The sequence below is a fragment of the Danio rerio genome, chromosome 7, assembly GCF_049306965.1.
Source record: "Danio rerio strain Tuebingen ecotype United States chromosome 7, GRCz12tu, whole genome shotgun sequence".
NCBI classification, from domain to species: Eukaryota; Metazoa; Chordata; class Actinopteri; order Cypriniformes; family Danionidae; genus Danio; species Danio rerio.
Genome location: NC_133182.1, coordinates 4,311,162 through 4,330,980, shown reverse-complemented (window position 1 = coordinate 4,330,980; position 19,819 = coordinate 4,311,162). Strand labels below are relative to the sequence as shown.

The window sequence follows — 19,819 nt, the reverse complement described above, 5'->3', positions numbered from 1 at the left end:
CAGGCATCAGCGACTCATCAGCGATTCTCTCAGATCGCGTCTTTGAAAGTTCATACTGTGTGATTGTCACTCACGTGCACGAGCAGCGATTTGCCTGTGATTTCAGGCATTTGTCGGCGATTTCTCAAAACCTGTCGGCGAGCTAAAATCGGGGCTAAAATCACGCAGTCTGAACTAGGCATAAGTCGTTCAAAGCTTTGTGGGTGGCCAATAAAATGTTAAAATTGATATGATATTTAATAGGGAGTCAATGCAGTAGCCATTAGACATGTTCAAATCTTTATTTGAGCTGAGGTTGAACACTTCAGTGAATAGTTCAACATGCATGCATACTGCAAGATTGTTTTAAACAGCTTTTACTAGTACACTCTAAAAACTAAACTAAATTGTATTGTAATTGGAGACATGCAACAAATTAAGAGTTTGATGCACAATCACTTTTAAAATAATTAACTGTAAAGATATAACTAAAACACAGCAGTGAGAAGTTGACAAAGCACCAGAAAAACCAGATCCCAAGAAGTCACTGCACAAGACTTGTTTACTTTAATCTTTTAAGTGTTCAGTATGCACAAGTCAAAATATTGAACTGTTATTTTTAGTTTGCAATTGACTGAAATTTCCCTCAACTGTCTTTGTTAAATGTTTTAAACCACTTTTTCATAGAATAACATTTGAATGTGTTAACTTACAGAATTTTTAATTATACAGTTGAAATAAACACAATTTACTATAAAAACAGCATAAAAAGCATTGATTATTTTAAACAAACATATAAAAATCTTTCACTCTCAGTAGTTAGTGCAGATGAAGTTGAGTCTGTGAGATTCAGGAAGGCTGATCCAGGTCTGATCTCCTCCAGACTGAACTGCTCCTTTTCTGTTCTCCAGTTTGCAGTTTTCCGGTGTGCTGCCGTTCCCTGGAGCCCAGTTCTGATAGCACACCATGTCTCCACTCACCCAGAGCCACATGTTCATGCTGCAGTAGTTGTGTAAACCCAACCACACTGCCTCGGTAGACGCCAGTTTAACCACGTTCATCACACGACGCTGCATCTCCACTGACTGAACCGAGACCAGATCCACATGATGCTGTCTGCAGTATCTCAGAGCTTCAGACCACGACAGATTCTGCTGGATCACAATCAGTTTATCTGGACACAAAACAAAGCAGAAACTAGAGAGAAACTGATCAACAACAACATGCAGAACAAAGAGATCTTTAAGAGATCTGGAGCTGATGATGGATTGAGTGTGTTTAAAGGATCTGCTCACCTTCATGACACGCAAAGGAAAACTGGTAGTGACAAGAGATGTCTGCCCAATGTCCCTGAGTGTTCTCCTTTAGCCCTGTGCAGTTTTCATTACCTTCATTATTATTTGGTTCACCAGTCAACCAGTTTCTGAATGAGGAGTTGCTCTGATCTGACCACTGCCATGTGTCTCTGAACAGACCGATCCAGACTGCAGATCCAGATGAGTTTCTGTCATTAATGAACTTCTCCAGCTGTTGATTGTCATTCTGGTTCCTCACACTGACCAGATCAATGTGATTCTGTCTGCAGTAACTCTGAGCAGATTTCCAGTTCATCATCTGATTGACGTACACCAGTCCTCTGCTCACTTTGTGGAAAAAAATGGAAACATTAGTTTATTAGTTCATTTTTACTATGCTTTGAATGTGAACAAAGGCAGTGGTGAAAGCATATTGCTGCGTTCACACCAGTCTAGCGCGAGTGATTTACATGTTAAGTCAATGCAAACGCGCGAATAGACATCCTGTGGCGCGAATGACGCAAATTGTGCGAATGGCGCGGGGCGAATTGAGCGTTTTGCTCGTTTGACGCTCTTACCGAGCGTTTCGAGCGAATCTCTCGATTTCGAAAATCTGAACTTCAGCGTACATTCGCACCACGTTAACCAATCAGAAGCTTGCTCTTGTGGGGACGTGATTGTGACGTAGAACCAGTTGATGGTGTCCCGAGGGAAATCATCCAGCCTTCACCGACAACAGTTCATAAAACTGGGCTTGGCTCAGTCAGAAGCACTGCTGAAATCCTCCGTCATCCAGGTTCAGTTTCTGGAGGAGTTTATAAGCTCACAGAGCTGGATGCACCTCTGAAAGGATGTAGTGGACTCAGACACGACCCTAAACGTATCAACGCTGTTTTTCAGTCTCCATAAAGCACATAAACACTGTTATTTTCTTCATAAAATCCATGTTAGCCATTTAGCTATGAAGCTAGAGTCTTCGGGCAGACAGAAGCCCTGCACATCACGCGAATCCAAATCTGTTCTGAAGTGAATTTGACACGCGAATGAAGCGGGGTTTGACGCGTGTATGAAGCGAGTAAACTCAAATGTTCACGCTGCTATTTACACGCGAATAGCGTGATTTATCCGCGCGTTCCGCGTCTGGTGTGAACACAGCATGAGAAAATCTGTGTTACAGAAAGTTTTTTTTTTCTTTTTTTTTTTCCTGTTGTAGAGATTCATTTTCCTCAGACTTAAATGTGCCCTGCAGTAAAAACTCTGGAATCTAAAGAACAGGACATTCAAAAAAGTGCCCAGCACAGCCTTTGACATGTTCTTGCCCTCTTTCCCCATTGCTATTAAAAAGTAAATATATATATATATATATATATATATATATATATATATATATATATATTCAGGTGTGATAGGTAACAAGGTTTGGCTTTCTTTGCTTTGATAACCTTTGTTTTAACCCCAAACAAATGACTCATGTTTTCTAGCTCCAACAAAATAACCATTCATTAATCTCTCACTGGTTATTTAATTGAAATTAGTAGAAATTGTAAATGTGTCAGCACACGAGTCTGTATCTAAACCGGCCCATAATGCATCAGTACTCTTAAATTTATCTTTGAGTAATTGATGTTGTGCAGTTAATTCTGAATTGGCTTTTATTGTTTGATTAATCAACTGCCATGATACACTTTCATCTGGAAAGTAAAGTGTTAAAGGGGTGGTCCACTACGACAGGGGTTTTCAAACTCTTTAATCTTAGGGACCCCCAAATATAATGATTCCTTGCAGGGGACTCCTTTGCCTAAAGTTTAATGGCACTTATGCATTTCAAGTATAAATGTGTAAACTAAAATTCTGTTTAACGTAAAGTCATTATAGTTCATATCTCACAGGCATGCAAAATGGTATTGTTTTTAAAACTTTATTTTATTAGTTGGAAACTCACTATAGCAAAAAAATATTCTCAAATTTTTTATATTTCATTAAAAAAAAAACAACAAAATATTTTTACATTAACAGAACAAGATAGCTTTTTTAAATAAGGCACTGGTAGATGAAAAGTTAAACCTGGACATTTGTAACATTTGTAGTTTCTGTAGTTTTTTTCTCTGTCTTGTATTTATGTAAAACTGCAAAATATTTACATTGAACTTATGTGTCTGCTTACTGTGTTGTCTGACAAAGGCATACAATCTACCTTTATTGCTGCTTCCTCTCCAAATAACTCTTTGACGATGTCTTTGGTAGCTGGTAATAACAATGCTTTGCCAACTGTGTGCGGCTTCTTAGCACGCGCGATGTGGAATGATGACAATTATGACGCTTTTGAACACCTCTCAGGGACTAATGCTTGCTGCCTAAAAATACAAGCATGCCGGGCCAAACACAACTCCTGGGGCCTCATGTATCAACGCTGCGTACGCACAAAAACTTTGCGTACGCCAGGTTTCACGCTCAGAATCGCTCACGTTTGGATTTACTAACGACGAACTGAACGTGGGAATGTGCTGTAAGGTCCACCCAGTTGGCCCAATGCCGGTGTCCACTGGTGGATGAAGGTTCACTGCATGTTCTGTCTTTCCAGTGCACAATGTTGATTTATATTAAACTTAACTCATATCTGACTCCAATTTTAGTATGAGATGGTTTAGAATATTAATATATTTATCCTTGTTTTATCTGACTCCAATTATAAAACATTAAGAAGATTATATCAATATGTAATTTAGATAAATGTTTGAACCGTTTGTCTTCACTAGTAACTATTACATCCGTTCATTCGGGTGCTCATGTCGCTCAGAGAAATCGCCTCGGCCGAAGGCGTCCCTCACGGTCACACTCCGGTCAGTCTTGAATATTAAACAGAGGTAAATTGACTAATACTTTAGATGGCCGCTACCAGCGCACTCGTTCTAAAATACTTTAGTTAGTCCCGCTTAGATGTACACCTTTGAGTTAAGACAATCATCATTTCTAATTAGAGGTTAGGGCATTAATATAAATGTACCCGACTACTGGACTCTATAGTAACTTTGGTTTTCACCAAGCCCATGGTTTCCCATATGAACTTAATTTAGAATAATATTACCTTCAAACAAAGGTCGGGTACCCAATCTAGGTTAGTCGTGCAACACCTTGTTGACCTAGACGGAAGTTATCGCCCTTTCCACCTAAGTACACATGAATCAATACCAAGAGTCAGCCGGATCCCTAAAACACAATTAGTGTGCCAATGCTCCATCTCAATTGGATTTTAGTCCGTCTACTGACCTGACGCAAGACGTGCGGAAACAAGGATACAGCGTAATCTACTTGAATTAATAATTACAGAGTGAGCAAAATATGGTCAAACATAACAATTTATTAGTCAGGTAAATGTATTATGCCAATTCAATCAGTCAATTCATAAATGATCAATACAAAACATCAAATTATCAAAGATAAATCCAAGATGAAAAAGATGCATTCCTGACTTTGAAATATACATAACATGGGGCAGACCCCATGTTATGGGCTGATCTGGTTAGGCAGAATCGCCCTGAGTCCTTCTTAGGCCTTACCTTAAATAATCCAAGAATTCCCTCAAGGAAGGGGGTGTGAATAACAAAGAAGGCATTCACACTTAGTGTTACACCTCTCACAGTGGTTCAAAAGATGCCTGAAGTTATATATTTATTGTTCTGATTATGTCTATTTCTGAGAGAATGAGACCATTGTACCAATCGCACTGAGACATTTCAAATGATATCAAACATGATAGTTAAAGTCAGTTTGGTTAATTTAAAACATTCAAACATTGAAATGACCATATGCGTGAGTTGGGGGATGAAGCTGAGTTTCAGATGCAAATGCAGCAGGAACTGGTTTTTCCCGCATACCCCTTGCTGAGTTGTGAAGTTACCAGTCTCTGTTTTCAGCTCATGTTTTGAATTGTCAAAGATATCAGAATATTTGCAATATTTCAATTCTTACAGATAACCCCCATTTGATCCCGTGGGTCAGATATAAATGTGTCCATGGGGTCACTATGTATCCTTGTTGAGGTCGTTCAGGGGCAATTCAAGACAGTCTCTGCAGCATTATCAGTTGTAAGTCGTGTTCAGCAGGTAGCTAAACAGGTCCAGGCTCGTTTTCACCTCTTTTGATGAGTCTGACCCGAATGCACTGCTCATTCAGTCCATACAGGCCTTCATAGCTTCCACTGTGTCCTTCCCCTGACAAAAGTGTCCACGTCGTGTGGGCTTCTCATAGTCTGCTTCTTCTGATGAATCTGGTCACCTCCAGATATGCAGACATCGGCATGTGGGGGTCTACAGTGTGTATACACTGCCTTCTCCCGGACACCTAAACAGCAACTTGATGGCTCAGCGATTGAACAGTTATGAACTTGTGTCATTCTGCATTGGAGAAAGTCATGAGGTTAAGCATAAAATATATGATCAAAGCATAAAAGTCAGCAAGTGCGAGTCGTACAACTGGTCTCAGGTCTCTTTCAATCTGTTTAAATGGTCCAATCAAAAACAGATAATTCTTTGTCACCACTGAGATGGGGTATAATGATAGGTAGAATATTAAATATTCTTGGTTTGGATTACTCAAGGTAAAGCTATCAAAAGGTCAGTGCAACTTATTAAAACAGTATAACAGGCAGTATGCATCATAAAACATATCATCATGACAATACATTCAAATAAATGACATTCATTTTCAAAATGAAAAAACATGAAGATATTTGTCATACATGATAGTAATCACATTATTTAACCATAATTATGAAGGTATATCTATAATAATGTGTGTGTTTGTGTGTGTATGTTGTGTGGTGTGTGTGTTTGTGTGTGTGTGTGTGTGTGTGTGTGTGTGTTAGTGTGTGTGTTTGTGTGTGTGTGTGTTTATGTGTGTGTGTGTGTGTGTGTTTGTGTGTGTTTGTGTGTGTTTGTGTTTGTGTGTGTGTGTGTGTGTGTGTGTGTTTATGTGTGTGTGGGGGGGCTTGAACACAATTGATGGTATTTGTCAAATTTAAATGTCCTAGTGATTATTAGAAGTGTCCTCACTTCGGTTTAATTTTAATCACTTTAGCACTTATACCTGTTATTGGTGATAGATTGGAAAACCAGGGGCCCTCTGGTTTGTCAACCATCCCCACAACAGTCAGTGTATCTATGGCAAGTTCGCCTCTATTGAAGTTTTATACCATCAATTTGTTGTCAAAGCCATGCAAATGTGTAATTTCTTTTCAGCTGACAGAGGGTGTCAGAGGGTGTTTGTTGTCTCATCTGTCATCAGATTAATTATTCTGTTCTATGTGTGTGAGGCTAATGTGTTTTGTTTGTATAAACATGGACAAACGATAGATTTGACTCCTGGGTCTTTGAAGACTGAGGTGTTATCTATGTGCCTGGGTTTACCTGTGGCTATGTGTCAGTGTAATGCTCCGAACAATGGTAATCAACTTTTATAATTGTGTTGCAAAATTTTAGTCCTGTCTTAGCAGGGAGCCAGCATAAGAATGTGAACATGAGGTGTGTTCCGGCTCAAATTGATTCCATATAATATCTTTTACGGAGCATGTAAAGGTGCAATTTTCAAAGCTGGATCCTGTAAAAAATGCATTTTCATGGTTAATTTAATTATCACACTCTATACTCCTGTTTGTAGTTCAAACTGCAGCTATACAGGGGATAGCAGAGTTTTCTACTTTTGGAGATCAAAGAAACAAATATCATGAATTTCAACATAGTTAATTCCATTTTCATACAGGACATGTGGTTTAACATGTGTATAGTATAAAAACAAATTTAAAAATGCCACCAGGATTCTTAACAATAGAGTCTTTTGCTATTGGTCTTGCAAGGATAATGCAGTGACGTTTATTTTTGCCTCTAGGTAACCAGGCTTTTAGTCCCATTGCTATTAAACAATTTGGGAAGATTTTAACTATGAGATCTTTTTGTGTCTCTGTTTCATTTAACATGTAAATTTACATCTTTGTTGAAGAAAGATGTTTTGTGAAATCACATAGCCTCCTAGAATGCTGAATCCATTGATAAGATCAGCTGTGGATAATTGTTATTCTGATGACTGATCAAAGACTTTTTCAGAAGACTCACTGCAGGAGGTGAGGGATTTGCCTCACAGGGGTTCTTGCTTTGAGATGCAAGATGGGAGACTTTTGGCCTCTCAGGTTATGGCCTAACCTTTTGTCGCCCTCATTTGTATTTGTTTGATGTGGACCGGATCTTGAGTGTTCTTTGTTATTCGTCCGCCTAAGGTGAGAACAAAAGCAGAGAAGAACCATAGTTATTTTAGAATTTTCATCAGTTTCAAATTCAATCATGTGGAATTAATGTTAATGCATCATTTTGCAATATTAATTCTGGAAGCCACATGATGTTGCTGGTCAGATCTGTGAGTGTGTAACACCTGTTTACACAGTCTGCTGTATTCTGAGCATTATCTCCCAGTTCCGCTGGGGACATTTTTCTGAATCAATCAATGATTTTTCATTAATTTCAGTTCACAATCTAATGGGCCGATACCCATAGTTCATCTTTTGCTCTCATTAACAGTCAGATCTGTTGGCAGAAATCATTTCACCCTTTTGGTGTTCTCTGCTTAACGGTTGTCATTTTATGGTGTGACTCACAGATTCTTAGATCTTTTGACCCATAAAAACTTTGGTAACTCTGAATGTTATCATATCCATCCCCCTTTCATTATTTTCTGGTGAGTTTAACTCTCTGATCAAATTTTAATTGTAGGTGGTGTTTTTTCAGCGAAGATTATATTGGTTTACAATCAGTTATTCTATAGTAGTTCTGTCAGTGTTTTCATTAAGCATAAAGAAAGCAAACCTCCTCAAAGTGAATGTTTCATCTCTAGTCTTTAGTGCCATGATTGGCGATTATAATATAATGTACATTATTGTTTATTCCTAATGTAATTATATTATATTAAAATAGTATGTATTAAATATAATTATATCTGGTCTCTGGAGAGTGTTTTAGAACACAGTGCATTATGCAATTACAGCAAACACATTCTGAGCATCTTATTATCACTGAGGTGAGACTTCTTTGCTCTCTGTCAGGCCATTTGAATATGAAAAGGTTTGAGCAATCAGGAGGTCTAAGGGCTTATTTAAAGCTAAAATCTTTTATATTTAGTCTGTTTCGAGATTAAATTAAAGTATAGTGGATATTTTAATTGATCAGCATCATATTTGAATTTATCCCCATTAAATTTAAATGGCAAATTTCTTATTTGTAAAAGCAGAGTTTTCATTAGAGCTTATTTGTCTTTTTTGCAATCAAATCATTCTGTTCTGCTCACCTTTATTTTTCACATGCAAATGCCTTTAAACAGACTGTTGTTATTAATCCAATTTAAAAGTTTACAATTGTTTTTAAATCTTAAACCATTTTTCCTGTTTTCCTTTTTTCCATTTTTCTCTTTTTTATAAAACAGTAGATTTAAAAACAATGGATATTTTTGATTCAAACTTTTAGGATCTAATTTGTGACTCTCCACTGAGTCCCAGAATATAATTTGGATGATGTTATTCCAATTTAAGCTTCAACTCTTGCTGCCTAGCAGACAAAGAGATATTTCAGAGCAAGGGATGGCGTTTTTCTATACTGCTGTTATCATGTCCCTGATAATCAAAGTGGTTTTGTCTAATTCTCAACCCCACCGGATAACGCATTCCGGTCTAACATTTTTGAGCATTTCCGACTCATTCTATCAATGTGTTTATATAGGGTGCGTCCAGCTTTCCCTCAACATTTCTAATAGGCAAAGAAGAATTGACTTACCACAGCAGCTGAAGATAGAATAGAAGATCCAAACCTCTTGGTTGATATAAATCCATTTTGTGCTGGAAAGACGTAACTCGCCTGAGTTGGGAGATCACGGAGATGGGTCACCATTTTGTAAGGTCCACCCAGTTGGCCCAATGCCGGTGTCCACTGGTGGATGAAGGTTCACTGCATGTTCTGTCTTTCCAGTGCACAATGTTGATTTATATTAAACTTAACTCATATCTGACTCCAATTTTAGTATGAGATGGTTTAGAATATTAATATATTTATCCTTGTTTTATCTGACTCCAATTATAAAACATTAAGAAGATTATATCAATATGTAATTTAGATAAATGTTTGAACCGTTTGTCTTCACTAGTAACTATTACATCCGTTCATTCGGGTGCTCATGTCGCTCAGAGAAATCGCCTCGGCCGAAGGCGTCCCTCACGGTCACACTCCGGTCAGTCTTGAATATTAAACAGAGGTAAATTGACTAATACTTTAGATGGCCGCTACCAGCGCACTCGTTCTAAAATACTTTAGTTAGTCCCGCTTAGATGTACACCTTTGAGTTAAGACAATCATCATTTCTAATTAGAGGTTAGGGCATTAATATAAATGTACCCGACTACTGGACTCTATAGTAACTTTGGTTTTCACCAAGCCCATGGTTTCCCATATGAACTTAATTTAGAATAATATTACCTTCAAACAAAGGTCGGGTACCCAATCTAGGTTAGTCGTGCAACACCTTGTTGACCTAGACGGAAGTTATCGCCCTTTCCACCTAAGTACACATGAATCAATACCAAGAGTCAGCCGGATCCCTAAAACACAATTAGTGTGCCAATGCTCCATCTCAATTGGATTTTAGTCCGTCTACTGACCTGACGCAAGACGTGCGGAAACAAGGATACAGCGTAATCTACTTGAATTAATAATTACAGAGTGAGCAAAATATGGTCAAACATAACAATTTATTAGTCAGGTAAATGTATTATGCCAATTCAATCAGTCAATTCATAAATGATCAATACAAAACATCAAATTATCAAAGATAAATCCAAGATGAAAAAGATGCATTCCTGACTTTGAAATATACATAACATGGGGCAGACCCCATGTTATGGGCTGATCTGGTTAGGCAGAATCGCCCTGAGTCCTTCTTAGGCCTTACCTTAAATAATCCAAGAATTCCCTCAAGGAAGGGGGTGTGAATAACAAAGAAGGCATTCACACTTAGTGTTACACCTCTCACAGTGGTTCAAAAGATGCCTGAAGTTATATATTTATTGTTCTGATTATGTCTATTTCTGAGAGAATGAGACCATTGTACCAATCGCACTGAGACATTTCAAATGATATCAAACATGATAGTTAAAGTCAGTTTGGTTAATTTAAAACATTCAAACATTGAAATGACCATATGCGTGAGTTGGGGGATGAAGCTGAGTTTCAGATGCAAATGCAGCAGGAACTGGTTTTTCCCGCATACCCCTTGCTGAGTTGTGAAGTTACCAGTCTCTGTTTTCAGCTCATGTTTTGAATTGTCAAAGATATCAGAATATTTGCAATATTTCAATTCTTACAGTGCGCAGCTCCACGGCAGCTTTATGGCTGGCGTACGCACATTTTTTGTGCGTGTCTGTTTTATTTCCATTGGCGACTCCTAGAGGCAGTTGTGTTAAATTCCTCTCTACAAAGTGTCTGAGCCTTGCAATGGCAGCTGTATGAGACAGGTTCATCTAGCAGGTATATAAGGTTTCCATACCATATCGTTGACCAGCTTAACATTAAAGCACAATTTGCAGCGGTCGCCTGTTTTCCCAATGTAATCTGAGCTATCTACCACACGCACATTGCTATAAAGACACTATGTGAAGATGAATTTGGATGCGTGAATCAGAAACATTTCCATTCAATAAATGCGCAAATAAACTATGATGCACAAACTTATTAATGATTCCTACTTGTCTTCCTCGTGATAAATAGTTGGCAAAATCTGATATGTAGCGGGGGAAAAAAAGAAGAGTGAGTTTATCAGATGCTGGATTGGAACCGAGTTCATGCTCGAACGTGTCAAAACATGATCACATGTGTTTTACAAGCTGCACCACTGAGACTGTTAAGGGTACTGCAACATTTTGCACTTATTGATCTCACTATTTCTTTTTTTTAATCCACTCAGTGCGATGTTCAGACCTAACTGTGTTAACCGCATCAGCTAAACTCTCCCACTTTATTTTTTTTCTTTTGTTGTTAATTCCGGAGAACAAACTTGCAAATAACACCGCTTTTCTCCGGTCTACCTCTGAAAGTTTCTCTTTTTGCCTGCTTTTGCCATTGCTTTTCCATTGGGTTTTGCCAAAGTAGAGTCATTTGCATATTCATACGGGGGAGGAGGCAGGGAGGGGTTTTGTGCTTGTGCATGTTGCGCTCAGTTTCACGTTCATTCGGATGTACAAAAGAGTATCCGTGAGATTCAGTGTACGCAGTGTTTCATACATCTAAATTTTTTTCTGCGTATGCACATTTACAGCTTTTTGCGTACGCAATGTTTTAGTATAATTTCAACGCAAGTCTTTGTACATGAGGCCCCTGGTATTTGGCAAGCTGCTAATTCACGTGATTTAGCTCATAAATAGCATACAGTACCTTCAGCAGCCTGCAGATGGCGATATTGCCTCGTCCGTCCAACAAATTAGCCATGGTAGATAGAGATGCCAACTTGTCGCGCACAATCACAATGTAACGAGTAACAATAAGCGTCCATTCAAATGTAGTGGAGTAAAGAGTACATATGTTCAATCCAAAATGTAGTAGAGAGTAAAAGTTGCTTATATTTTTATTACTCAGTACAAGTTTTCAGATGTCTCCGTCTTTCCCCATCCACACTGAGACGGAGCAGCAGCGTATAATAATGAAAACGGCCTTTCCAGCGTTTCCAAAATGCTCAGTTTTTGGCGTTAGACTCCGGCGTAGTGTGGATGGATGGCGTAACTGTGACAAAACTTATGCGTTTTAAAACAAAAACGCATTAGTGTAAACGGGGCCTGAGTTTCAAAGTCAAAACACACACACACACACAGGGGAGAAAGTGACTGTGTTTACATGGACATTTGTAGTCTAATTATTTGCCAAATTATTAAATGGTGGACTTTAACTGCAGTTTGGCTCTTTCATTCAGGGAATTCATTCATGTCCCTCGCGACAAACGAGATATTTGATTTGAGGATCTGCTCTAAGCGTGTATTTTTCATGCAACGTTTGATACCGCACGCCAATGAGAAAAAAAACCCTCCGCATTTCCCGGAAACCTACATGCACACGGCAGGTAGTGTCAGAAAACTCTCTACTAGCCGGGCTCCCAGCTAACTCTATCAAGCCTCTTCAGCTGCTCCAGAACGCAGCAGCATGAGTGGTCTTCAATGAACCTAAAAAAGCACGTCACTCCGCTGCTAGTCCGTTTGCACTGGCTGCCAGTTGCTGCTCGCATCAATTTCAAAGCTCTGATGTTTGCCTACAAAGCGACTGACTTCTGGCTTTGCTCCTTCTTATCTGCTCTCACTTCTGCAGATCTATGTGCCCTCAAGAAACTTGCGTTCTGTGAATGAACGTCGCCTCGTGGTTCCATCCCAAAGAGGGAAGAAATCACTTTTGCAAACACTCACATTCAATCTGCTCAGTTGGTGGAATGAACTCCCTAACTGCATCAGAACGGCAGAGTCACTCGCTGTCTTCAAGAAACGACTAAAAACTCAACTATTTAGTCTCCACTTCACTTCCTAATCTGCAATTGCCTCTCTGGCTATACCACTAACTGTACTCAAAAAAAAAAAAAAAAAAAAAAAAAGACCTTCTTAGACTGTACGGACCTGAAACTTGTCTACAGCACTTATTCATTGTTGCTCTTATAGTTGTGTAAATTGCTTCCTTGTCCTCATTTGTAAGTCGCTTTGGATAAAATCGTCTGCTAAATGACTAAATGTAAATGTAAAGCTGCGTGTGTTATTCCGGTCACAAAATGCGGTGAAAATCCTACACGACGATAATAGTTTGGTTGTAGTGCTAACGTGTTTACACTCGGTGCAATAGTTAGTTCGATACGAACAAACTGAATAAACAAAGAGCACTGGTCGCTTACTTACCGAATCTGTAATCCGGATCTCAGCGTTTGCAGATGAGAACAGCTCTCAGGTAAACAATAATCCTCCTTAGACACGTAAGTTATTGTTGTCGAGCGTCGCGTACACTGAAATACACACGTGAGTCCAGCTGAGCTCTCACAGAGAGAAAATGAAAACGAAACTTAACTGCAGCAAACTATAAAAGCAACACTTCACGCTTGTTTTGCCAATACAACGTGGCGTCTCTGTCGTCTAAACATTGTGACAGTAATGAATATTAATGAAGTTGCACAATAGAGCGCGCTGATTGGTTTGACCCAAGCTTTACTCATGCATTAATGCAGCACACTGTAAGACGTAATAAGACTCACTCTGGCACAGACGCCCAGTCTGCACGCTGGAATACACGCTATTATCTCATGACCGTGACGCAGCTTCAAAAACTCGTTTCAAACCGGAAGTACGAATTTGCTTAAAATAACGCAAAAACAACCAATTTACACTTTTTAGTGAAATATAGGTGTCCTAATAGTGTTTTTAGCAGTGTGGGACACATATACGACTGTCAACAGCTCAAAACATGTGTTTTGATGTTTCGTGACCTTTTAAACGCAAGTAAAAAAAATATATAAAAAAAATTGTTGAATAAAAAGTACACGTGCAGCTATATTTTGCGACAAAGAAATAATTATTTCTTTTTGGTGTGGTCAGAGATAAATTTGGTAATTTTTTTGTGAAATAAAAACTAATTGCATTGCGACACAACCCATTTCCTCATGCACAGCAAGCAAGCTCATGCACAACACACAAAAAGTGAAATGAATGAGAAGGCATATGGACAACACAACATCTAAATCAAGTAATTTTAGCATGTCTAAGTCAAGTTCATGCATATAAAATATGTTTTTCAAACAACAGAATTGTGGCTAGTTAAAATGGTGATTGTAATGTTAGAAATCTACTAGCCACATTGGCTGGTGATCAAAAAAGTTAATGTCAAGCCCTGTTTATACAAATGTATTTTCTATCAGCGTCACATTTCAATTTACTTCAAAACTTTTGTTTAATAGGTGTTTTTATAAGCGTTTGTACTCACTGTTGTAGCAGACAAAGATGCAGGAGTCACTGCATTTCCCATCATACCACTCTCCATTTCTCATAAAAGCACACAAATTTTTGCCATCTGGTTGATTATATCCCCAGTTTAGAAAGAGCGCAGGATCACCTGAAGACCACTGCCATTTCCTCTGCAGACCAATCCAGAGACGTACATCATTCACACTCTTCATCAGCTGGTTCATGTCGCTCATGTTGTTAACAGTGGCCAGATCTGTGTATTTCTCTCTGCAGTATCTCTGAGCTTCAGTCCATTCCATCTTCTCATTTATAAAGTGATACTGACGCTGAACACATTCAGATATGGAGCAGAGAGCTGTGAAAGAGACACTTTGCTTTAATGTTGTTCAGAACAGAGTCAAACTTATTAAAAGATAAATAAAACTACAAACACACTCACCAATGAAGAGAAGCAAGAAATATGGAGTGTGGGCCATTTCTGAAGAAAAAAAAACACATTGAAAAAAAAAAAACAATAACTGATATTCATCTCGGAGTGAACATGAATGTGCATAAAATAATATCAAAAGCATAACAAAATTCACAGTCATTATACAAGAACATGTGAGATGGTCTTACTGCAGAGGTGGTGTGTTTCTGTCTGCAGCTTCAGACTATGTATTTTTCTGCTCTCATTTGTGTTTATTACTCTAAACAAATGCCCTTTTCTGTTGTATTTCCACATCCATTTGTATTTGCATGTTGCATCTTGTTATTTGTTTCTGTGTTTCTTTGGAAGTATATTCATTTGAATGAGATATTAGGTCCACATTATGTTTTCCAAAATTGAAAGTTTTTAGATAAGATCTGTCATTTTCATTACATTATTATCAGATTAACCATTTTAACATAAAACCTACTTGTATGACAATATATATATATATATATATATATATATATATATATATATATATATATATATATATATATATATATGAAACCAGAAGTTTACATACACTCTAAACAAAGAACATAAATATATATATATTTTTAATTGTCTGATCAAATCCCAAGTGGTGCTCGCTGCAGAGCCATTTGAGCAGAGCTGAGCTCCAGCGAGGGGGAGCATGAGCTCTCGCTCCTCTTCCTATAAGCTGTTTTAATGCGTACACCAACCCCACCCCAAACCCTACCCCCAGTGACATCACTCGTAGAAGAAGTGCAAGAAAGGAGGAACGAGAGCTCATGCTCCCCCTCGCTGGAGCTCAGCTCTGTCTGGTAAATCATACTAAGCGTTTACTATTTTAGGTCTGTTAGGATTACCTAAATGACTTACATTTACTAAATGCCAGAATAATGAGAGAATTTTTTATTAATTTCTAGACAGTCAAAAGTTTACACACATTTCCTTGGTATTTCTTGTTTTGGGTCTCCTTCCACAAGCTTCTCACAATAGTTTGTAGGACTTTTGGCCCATTCCTCCTGACAGAATTGGTGTAACTGAGTCAGATTTGTTGGCTGTCTTTCTCGCACAAGCTTTTTCAACTCTGCCCCCTAATTTTCTATAGGATTGAGATCAGGGCTTTGTGATGGCCACTCCTAAACATTTACTCTGTTGTCCTTAAAGCACATTTTAACTAGTTTGGCAGTATGCTTAGGGTCATGGTCTGTTTGGAAGACCCATTTGTGGCCAAGTTTTAATTTCCTGGCTGATGTCTTGAGATGTTGCTTCAGTACAGTGCCGTAGCGCAAAATGCGAAGGCCCCCCTGCAGGGATCACCGACGGTGGGGGGAGGTTTGTGCTTATACAGAGATATACACATATATCTATGATCGGGAGTTTTCCTGGATGTCAGTATGCAAATTATTTTTTTTAATGAAAATTATAATTTTACATCACTTTTCTACATAGATGGATCAGTGACCGCCCGGGCATTCCTGACAAAAAGCTTTTGTTTGTGTGTACAGAAATGTACTATTCACCCTCCCTGTTAAATTTGATCTAATCCGTGTCCTGAAACACAGCTCCTCTCCTGCTTTCACTTCTCATACTGACGGAGGGAGCGATTTGTTTGTGAATGAATCTCCGTTATGAACGACTCGTTCACTACATTAACACAATTTTCTGGCAGCGCAGCATCTCGTTGTCATATTTCTTTTGCATTGTTTGCTGATTTTATACAACAAAACTAGCATAAGCCGAGTATTTAGTGCGAGTTGGAGCTACTTTGCCTTATTGTTATCATCAATAACGTTACCTGTTTAGCACAAATTTCAGAACATACAAAAACAGAAAAAACGTAATCTGACCTATGAAGTGTTTTGCCTTTGTTTTCTTTGTTTGCTCGTTACTACACTCGTAGACAGCGCTAAATTCCCGCATCTTCACGTAATAACACTGTCTTGTCTAGTGCGGTTGAATGACATTTGTCCTAGGAGCACTGTACCAATGTGGCGGCGCTATAGACGCATGCTCAGGGTCCCTATGCCATATCTAGTGTATATATATCTATGTCACAAATTGAGGAGCGGGGAAAATAGGCGGGGTGGATCGACAACGCGGGGAACTCTTCACAAACTAAGGAGCGGTCACAAACCGAAAGCCGCAAGAGCGTCAAAGTAGCCAGAAGTCATTCATTTTTTAACGAGAACCGGCGGCGAGAAACAGCGGCGCGTCTTCATTGGCTATGACCATGACGCGGTTCGGCGGAAAGCAATCAGAATGAAGTAGTCCACTGCTTGAGAGGTGTTCAGAGAACATAGACCTGTGAACTTTGGTTCCGACCACAGTTGTTCCCAAGAGTTTGATTTATTGCGGTTCCTGAATTTTCAATTATTGAAAATCGCGACGACGTGGGGCCCCCTAATCACGCGAGGCCCCCCCGCGGTGCGTGCCCTGCGGGCCCGTCCGCTACGCCACTGCTTCAGTATTTCTACATAATGTTCTTTCTTCATGATGCCATCTATGCTGTGAGGTGGACCAGTCCCTCCTGCAGCAAAACAGCCCCACAACATGATGCTGCCGCCCCCATACTTCACAGTTGGGATGGTGTTCCTAGGCTTGTAATCTTTCCCCTTTGACCTTCAAATGTAACACTGGTCATTATGGCCAAACAGTTCAATCTTAGTTCCATCAGACCACAGGACATGTCTCCAAACATTAGTCTTTTTCCCAGTGTAATTTAGCAAATTGTAATCTGGGTTTGTTGTTGATTCTGGCTTGTTGATGTTCCCATGTTGTCACACAAGGAAGCAGTGTGTTTGAGCTTTTCCTTAAATACTATGTATATATATTATATATAATTTTTTTTTTCATGAAATTGTACACTACTACTCTAATGCTGTGCTAAGTCAATGCAAATGCGCAAAAAGACATCCAGCGTCGCGAATGGAGCAGCGCGAATAACGCAAATGGCGCATCGTGAATTGAGCTTTTTGCGTGTTTGACGTGAATCACTCATGTTCAAAAATCTAATTTTAAGCGGACATTCGCACTAGGTTAACCAATCAGGAGCTTGCTTTTGTGGAAGTGTGATTGTGACAGAGCCTGTTGTTCGTGTCCTGGGGAAAATCCTTTAGGCTAGTGGTTCTCAAACTGTGGCATGTGTACCACTAGTGGTACGCAGGCTTCCTTCAAGTGGTACGTGGAGCAATCACTGAATAATTAAAGTAATAAAATGAATGCACTTTTACCCCTTTGATGCGTACAATAATACCGATGTGATCAGTAAATTGATTTTAATAGACTAAACCTTTTATTTTCAATTTTCTAATGTTTGTTATGTATTTATCAATTGAAGTTAATTTCCTCTCCATATTTGTAACGGTTGTTGGGGGTGTATCCTGTATTTTTATATCCCTGTGTTGACAGGTATGGTTTTAATCACTTGCTTTTCTGACACACAAAGCCTACTCTAACAGATCTAAATTCTAATTTAAGCATGTAAATCCAATTCATATATTTTAAATACAAGTTAATTTTTAGATTAAGATTTATGTTGCATGTATAAATGATTCCATTTTATATTTAAAATTTATCAAAAAGAATATACATGAATATACTGACATATAGCATATATATTTACAAGGTTTAAGGAATGTTTCCAGGTTTTGATGAATAGGCTACTATATGATAATACTCATTTACATTTAAATACAGCAGTCAGTTTTCTTCTTACTTTTTAAGAACAGTGCCATTTTAAATTAACATTTAAAAGCACATTTTAATTTAAACATTGACATTTTATTTTATTTTTTTTACCTGTAAGCACAGTGCAGTGTTAATCTTCAAACTATTTATAATGTTTAAAGTGTCTGCCAATATTAAATATTCTTAATAATAGGAATTAATCTGCCATGTTTTTGAACTGTCCAGAGCTGTAGCTGCCTAAAGGCTGATTTATACTTCTACGTCAAACACCGGCTTATGCTACGGCGCTGACACATAGCCCTTCGCCGTGGCTGTCGGCGTCGCTGACGTGCACCTCTCAAAAAATGTAACTACACGTCGCAACGACGCGTAGCGTAAGCTCTGTGATTGGTCGGCTTGGTAGCGCTGACGAGTCTGGGCGGGACCGAGAGCTGCGCGAATGGCGCGAGCGATTGTTTACAAGTGTGGAGTCCTGTGAAGGAGCTCCAGGTGGAAAGTTTTGTTTTGTGTTTACCTCATAGTTAAAGTTGTTGCACGTCCGCCAGTTCCTGCCTCAAAATGAGCGAGTTTGAGCCACTTGTACATCCCGGAAGTGTTCAGGAAAAGCAAAAAAGCAGCGAAGAAACTCGACACAAAGGAACATTTACACATCACTGCCAACTAGCGTTTCAGAAGTGTTAATGCAGATCAACATAGACAGCGCAGAGAAGAATAAATGCACAGCCACGCGCGTTGCATGCGCTGTGGGTTACGCCGGTCACCTGATGCAGAAGTATAAATCAGGCTTAATTAGGCCTACTGTACTTCAATACTGGTCATTATGGTGGTACTTGGAGAGACAATTTTTTTTCTCTGAGGTGGTACTTGGTGAAAAAAGTTTGAGAACCACTGCTCTAGGCGACACCGACAACAGTTCATTAAACTGGGCTCGGCTCAGTCAGAAGCACCGCTGAAAGCCTCCGTCATCCAGGTTAAGTTTCTGGAGGACTTTATGAGCTCACAGAGCTGGATGCACCTCTGAAAGGATCTAGTGGACTCAAACACGGCCCTAAACGTATCGACGCTGTTTTTCAGCCTTCATAAAGCACATAAACACTGTTATTTTCTTCATAAAATACATGTTAGCCATTTAGCAACGAAGCTAGAGTCACCGGGCAGACAGAAGTCCTGCCCATCACGCAAATCCGTGTTTGTTTTGAAGTGAATTTGACACGCGAATAAAGCGGATTTGATGCGCGATTGAAGCGAGTCAATTTAAATGTTCACGCGGCTATTTAAACGCGAATAGCGCGATTTATCCATTCCGCATCTGGTGTAAACAGCATTAGTCAGTGATTGTCAGAAATCATCAGGTCTTTAATGCTGTGCCTATGCTCCATCCATTGAGCCTAAATGTATGACTAATCCTAG

General features: G+C 39.0%; 1 protein-coding gene across 1 annotated transcript; it reads right to left on the bottom strand.

Annotated features, from left to right (window-relative positions):
• Window positions 1-267: 267 nt before the first annotated feature.
• On the bottom strand, window positions 268-14,756 carry LOC137496089 (macrophage mannose receptor 1-like). The gene is made up of 4 exons (XM_068222466.2): window positions 14,720-14,756; window positions 14,300-14,635; window positions 1,275-1,622; window positions 268-1,153 (listed from the first exon to the last, which is right to left on the bottom strand). Exons 1-4 carry the CDS (start codon window positions 14,754-14,756, stop codon window positions 792-794), a joined length of 1,083 nt encoding a protein of 360 aa, XP_068078567.1. The 3' UTR covers window positions 268-791.
• Window positions 14,757-19,819: the final 5,063 nt, after the last annotated feature.

Coding starts and splice junctions, on each gene's coding strand:
- LOC137496089 (XM_068222466.2), bottom strand. CDS start 14,756: ATGGCCCACACTCCATATTTCTTGCTTCTCTTCATTG. Junction 14,636..14,719: donor TTTCTTGCTTCTCTTCATTG/GTGAGTGTGTTT, acceptor TCTCTTTCACAG/CTCTCTGCTCCATATCTGAA. Junction 1,154..1,274: donor TTCCTTTGCGTGTCATGAAG/GTGAGCAGATCC, acceptor TTTTGTGTCCAG/ATAAACTGATTGTGATCCAG.